The following is a 5,927-nucleotide window of genomic DNA, read 5'->3' on the forward strand; positions in this document are numbered from 1 at the left end:
TTTAGTGGCCTACCTACCTAATGCCTGACTTTCCTGGCAACTCTTTTAGACAAAGAAATGAACATTCCAAAGACTTGGAAGTGAAATTCTATGATGTGAAACACTTTGCCCTCTTGTGTACTGTGTCAAAACCAGAGAAATATGTTAGAAAAAAAAAAAAACAACAAACAAAATAACAAAAAAGTTTCATGATTATATCCCCTACTTCTTTCTTCATTGTCACTTCACTGGACCAATTCTTTAAATACATTTTTTTACTGATTGGCTTATAAAGTTCATATACATTGTTTTTCGCACCAGATCTTTCACATTTCCATTACCCATTCCTCCCTCTACCATTAAATTGTGCAACCCTATGATTATCCCCCTGCCCATCGTCACCTCTCTGCTCCTATCCTCCCCACCTTGGATGCTCATACTCATTTCACTAGTTATCTTTCTATGTATGTTTTTGTTCAGACATTCCTCTAGGTCGTATAGCCCTGGTGTACAAGTTGCCGTACAGTGGTAACTTGTGGTTGCTGTGAGGCTGAACATTCTGATACTGATGTGTCAAATGCCTTAATGGTTGGTTACCCAATGCGGACAGAGAGTGGGGTGGAGCTCCCTGATTAAAACAAGCTTGGAAGGAGGAGTGGCATCCACTTCCATAATAACTTGCCTCTGGAAACCCTATGAACCTGGAGAGATGAAAGACACCCAAGTGTTGAGGACTCTCCTTTATAGGGTCGCTATGAATCACCTGCAACAACAGTGTATACAGTAAGGGACTTACACAGTATTCGTCCTCATAGGACTGAGTGAGTTCACTTAGGATAATGCTCTCCAGTCTCTCCCAAGTTATGTAGTAATTTTTTTACATCATTGTTCCTGCATGCTGCGTAGTATTCCATAGTGTGACTATACCACAATTTCTCAATCCATTGGACTGTTTGGACATTTGGGCTATTTCTATGTTCTTATAATGGTGACTAAAGTTTCTATGAACATTGTACAAATCTCCACTTGAGTCTCATTTCCTTGGGTTATTTTCCAAGCAGTAGAATAGCTGAGTCATATGGAATTTCTATATTCAGCTTTTTTTTTTTTTTTATGGTCAGCTTTTTTAAGGAAGTGCCAAACTGCCTTCTAAAGTGGTTGTACAATTTTACAGTTCTACCAACAGTGTTTAAGAGTTCTTATCTCTCCACATCTCCAATATTTATTACTTGCTGTCCTGTTATACTTTGCCACTGCTGCTGGAGTAAAATGGTATTTCCCTATAGTTTTCATTTGCATCTCTCTTATTCCCAGTGATTTTGAGCATTTCTTCATGTGTCTGTTGGCCATCCAAATGTCTTTCTCTGTAAAAAATCTTTCCATGTCTTTTGCCCATTTTGTAGTTGGGTTATCAGTCTTTTTCTTGTGGAAGTCCTGTAGATTCTATAAACTTTTGTTATGAGACCCTTGTCTGAGATGGTATTGCCACATGTTTTTTTTCCCAGTCAATAGGTTTTCTTTTCACTCTGTTGGAAAATTATTTTTATGCGCACAAGGATTTAATTGTTAGAATGGACCAATTTTTTTTAACTGATTATTTGTTTTTACCTTGTTGTTATTGTTTGTTATGTGCAATCAAGTTCCCTGTAACTCATAGTGACCCTATGTACAACAGCCCTAAACCCTTCTCTATCCTGTGCCAATCGCACTGTTTTCGACACACCTACCCTGATTACTCCAGTCACTGAATCAGTCCACCTCATAGAGGGTCTTCCTCTCCTGAGCTGTCCCTCCACCCTTCCAAGCATGACGTCCTTCTCCAAGGACTGGTTCTTCCTTGCAGCATGTCCAAACTATGTGAAACAAAGCTTCAGTATCCTTACCTCCAAGGAGCAGCCTGGTTTTTCTTTCTCTAGGATGAACCTATTCATTTTCTTAGCAAACCATGGTATATTCAGTATTCTTCTCCAACACCACAGCTCAAAGGCATCAGTTCTCCTTCTATCATCCCTAGTCATTGTCCAGCTCTCTGACTCATAGCAAGTGATTGCAAAGACCATGGCTTGTATCAAGTGCACCTTTGTCCCCAGAGTGGCATATTGCTTTTCAGTATTTGGAGAGGTCTCTAACAGCAGACTTTCCCATCACAATACATCTTTTGGTTTCCTGGCTGCTGGTGCCAAGAGTATTGACTGTGGAGCCAAGCAGACTAAAGCTGTGAACAGTCTCAGTCTCTTCACCATTCATCCTGATGCTGCCAATGGCCCATCTTTGTCTTCTTGATCTTGAACCTCAATCCATATTGGAGGCTGCAGTCCTTGACCCTCCACAGCAAGTGCATGAGGTCCTCCTCAGTTTCAGCTAGCAGGGTTGTGTCATCTTCATAACGCAGATTGTTGATGAATCTTCCTCCATTTCCTGATGCCACATTTCTCCTCATATGGCCCAGCCTCCCAGATAATCTGTTCTGCATATAGATTGAAAAGGTATGGAGATAGGAAACATCCCTGGCTTACGCCCTTCTCAATTTTGAACCATGCGGTGTTTCCTTGCTCTGTTCTGACGACTGCCTCTTGGTCCAAGTATAGGTTTCTCATCAGCACGATCATGTTTTCCGGGATTCCCATTCTCCTCAGAGCCAGCCACAGTTTGTTATGATCCACACAGTCAAACACCTTTGCACAATCAATGAAACACAGATAGACATTCCTCTGGTATTCTCTGCTTTCAGCTAAGATCCATCTAACATTAGCTACAATATCCCCAGTACCATGACCTTCTAAACCCATCCTGGACTTCTGGCATTTCTCTGCTGATGTGCTGTTTTTGGATAATCTTCAGTAGAATCTTGCTTGAATGTGAAATCAACAATATTGTTCTATTGTTTCCACACTCTGTTGGATCACCCTTCTTTGGAATGGGAACAAATGTAGATCTCTTCCAGTCAGTTGGCCAAGTTGTTCTTCAGATTTCTTGGCACAACCTGGTGAGCACATCCAGGGCAGCATCTGTTAGCTGAAATATGTCAGTTGGTTTACCATCTATTGCTGGGGCCTTATTTTTTTCTATTTCCTTCAAAGCAGCTTGAACTTCTTCCTTCATCACCATAGGCTCTTGTTCATATGTTGTTTCATTAAATTCTTCTGTGTCTGCCAATTCCTTTCGATACAGTGACTCAGTATATTCTTTCCATCTTCTTTTAATACTTTTGGGATCATTTAATATTCTGCCTAAAGCATCCTTGATTATAGCAACTCGAGGTTTGACTTTGTTCTTCAGTTTCTTGAGCTTAAGAAATGCTGAGCGAGTTCAGCCCTTTTGATTTTCTGACTCCAGCTCCTTGCACATTTCATTGTAATATTTCACTTTGTCATCCCATGCTACCATTTGGAATCTCTGTTCAGCTCTTTAGTAACATGAATTCTTCCCTGTGCTTTGGCAATATTCAGAGTTTCTTCTGACATCCATTTTGGTCTTTTCTTCCTCCTCTGTCTTGGTAATGACCGTTTGCACTCTTCCTGGATGATACTCTTGATATCCTCCCACAACTCATCTAGTCTTCACACATTAGTGTTCAGGGCCTCAAGCCTGTTCCTGAGGTGGTTCTGAAATTCAGGTGGGATAGACTCAAAGTAACATATTGGTTCCCATGGACTCGGTTTAATTTTCCTCAGCTTCAGCTTGAACTTGCATATGAGTAGTTGGTGGTCTGTTCCACAATCAGCACCTGGCCTAGTTTTCACAACTGATATTGAGCTTCTCCATTGGTTCTTTCCACAGATGTAATCAGTCTGATTTTTATGCATACCATCAGGTGAATTCCTTGTGTATAACCTGCATTTGTGAAAATAGGAAGGTTATGGGGCAGGGTGGGGAAAACGGAAATAACGTGGACAGGCAATGAACGCTGTAAAAGGTTAAGGGAGGAGAGGATCAACCTGGGGGAAAGGAGAATATGCACATTGCCCTCAACATCTTGGAACAGGATATTCATAACTGACTGGCTAAAGAAGGGAAGGGGAGATGGAGAAAGGGGAGTGAGAGGGAAGAAGAAGAAGAAGAGAAAGATTGCTGGGCAGCAACTATTAGTTGATGGAGGGATGAAGGGAAAGGCTAAGTACAGTGAGGATTTGATTGGATGTTGTGAAAAATGACATTGATCAATTGTAATGATTGTTCTAGAACAAAATATGTTAATCATTGAATTAAAACCAGTTAACAGTACTCCATTATAAATGTTAAGATTTCTATGACAAAATAACTTAAGTATGCTAATTGGAACTATGTTGCAATATGAACTTTTCTGTTTTTAGGGTTTGGACAGAGGAGCCAAAGGCCAAATTTCCACTTCTATTTCAACTGTTAGCCAGAAGAAAGAAGCTGTTGAAAACAGAAGTTCACCTACACATCTTGTTTTCCCTAACATCAAGAATGGTAAAAGAAATTTAATACATTATAGTTACTAAACGTATGTCATAATCTGCATATCTTGGATGAAACTCATCATTAAACTATCAAAAAGTGTATTTTAAAAATCTTGTTTTTACTTTATCCTTTTGAGATAACACTAGTTTTCAGTAAGAAAATTTATTAGATATTCAGTAGGTGTGATTTACTATACCAGCAAAACGTTTTGTTTCAAAATGTGTTTCTTCAAAGTATCTCGGATGTTACTGTTTGATGCCTTTGAGTGGGCATAATAACCTTGTATAAAGCACCCTTTGTAGCAGAAAGAGACCTTGTCTGTTATCTGCTGGTGTTTTTGTGATGTACTTTCAAGTCAGAACTGACTCATAGCTGACTCTCAAATAGGTCTTTAGAGGCACTCACTCACACTGGAGGAGATTGCACATTAATTTCCCCCAGAGCCCTGCTGGATTCAAACCACATGCCTTAGGCTTGGTAGCACAGTGCCTTACCACAAAGCCACCAGGGTTCCCTCTGTCTGAAATTTATTGTAGTAGTATTCATATTGTTGATTTGCAGATACACCTAAATGAGGAGTCCTAGTGGAGCAGTGTTTAAAGCCTTAGAAGACTAACCAAAAGGTTTGATCCTGCTAACTGCCCTATGGAAGAAAGATGTGATCATCTGTTTCCATAAAGCTGTTGTTGTTATTGTTGTTAGGTGCTATCGAGTTGAATACGACTCTTAGTGACCCTATGAATAGGAGACCTGAACCCTGCTCTATCCTGTGCCCTCCTCACATTTCCTGACAGACAAGAACCCCTGTGGTGGTCACCGTGCCAGTCCACCTGGTTGAGGGTCTTCCTCTCCTTCACTGACCCTCCACCCTTCCCAGCATCATGTTCTTATCCAAGGAATAACCCCTCCTAGCAACATGCCCATAGTATGTGAGGTGAAGCCTTATTATTCTTGCCTCCAAAGAGCACTTCAGCTGCACCCTCTCCAAGATGTATTTGGCCTTGGAAATGTTCTGGGCAGTTCTGTTCCATCCTATAAGCTTGTTATGAATCAAAAAGTCAGTAGCAGTTTGTTTGAGTCTTTTTTATTTCTTTTTTTTTTTGCTCTACCTCCATGTGTGTATATTTATTTTAAAATTGCATATATGTGCTACTATATTCATGTATGCATTACAAGGTATACAAAAATAGAAAAATGTTCCTAGGTCACTATGAGTCATAGTCAACTTGGCTGGCACATCTCAAAAACAAGATAAGACAAAAAAAACCAACATAAGGATAAAACAAGCCATATTATACATTTATAAAAAATTAATAGGGAAGTCTGGTTGCTTAGTGGTAGGGAATTGTGCTGGCAACTCAAAGGTTGTTGATGTTGTTATGTGCCATCAAGTCGCTTGCGACTCATAGCGACCCTATGTACAGCAGCCCTAAACTCCACTCTGTCCTGTGCCAATCGCACTGTCTCTGACACTCCCATCCCAATTATCCCAGTCACTGAATCAATCCACCTCATAGAGGGCA

General features: G+C 40.3%; 1 protein-coding gene across 1 annotated transcript in view; it reads left to right on the forward strand.

Moving 5' to 3' along the window:
• Nucleotides 1-20: 20 nt before the first annotated feature.
• Nucleotides 21-5,927, forward strand: part of HECTD2 (HECT domain containing E3 ubiquitin protein ligase 2) — a 93,907-nt gene continuing 88,000 nt past the window's right edge. The window contains exons 1-2 of the mRNA XM_006880408.1: nt 21-143; nt 4,293-4,413. Of these exons, the coding sequence (XP_006880470.1) occupies nt 21-143; nt 4,293-4,413 (244 nt within the window). The remainder of the gene's footprint in view (nt 144-4,292; nt 4,414-5,927) is intronic.

This window comes from Elephantulus edwardii, unplaced genomic scaffold, assembly GCF_000299155.1.
Source record: "Elephantulus edwardii isolate Elephantulus edwardi_28Jun2011 unplaced genomic scaffold, EleEdw1.0 scaffold00007, whole genome shotgun sequence".
Taxonomy (NCBI): domain Eukaryota; kingdom Metazoa; phylum Chordata; class Mammalia; order Macroscelidea; family Macroscelididae; genus Elephantulus; species Elephantulus edwardii.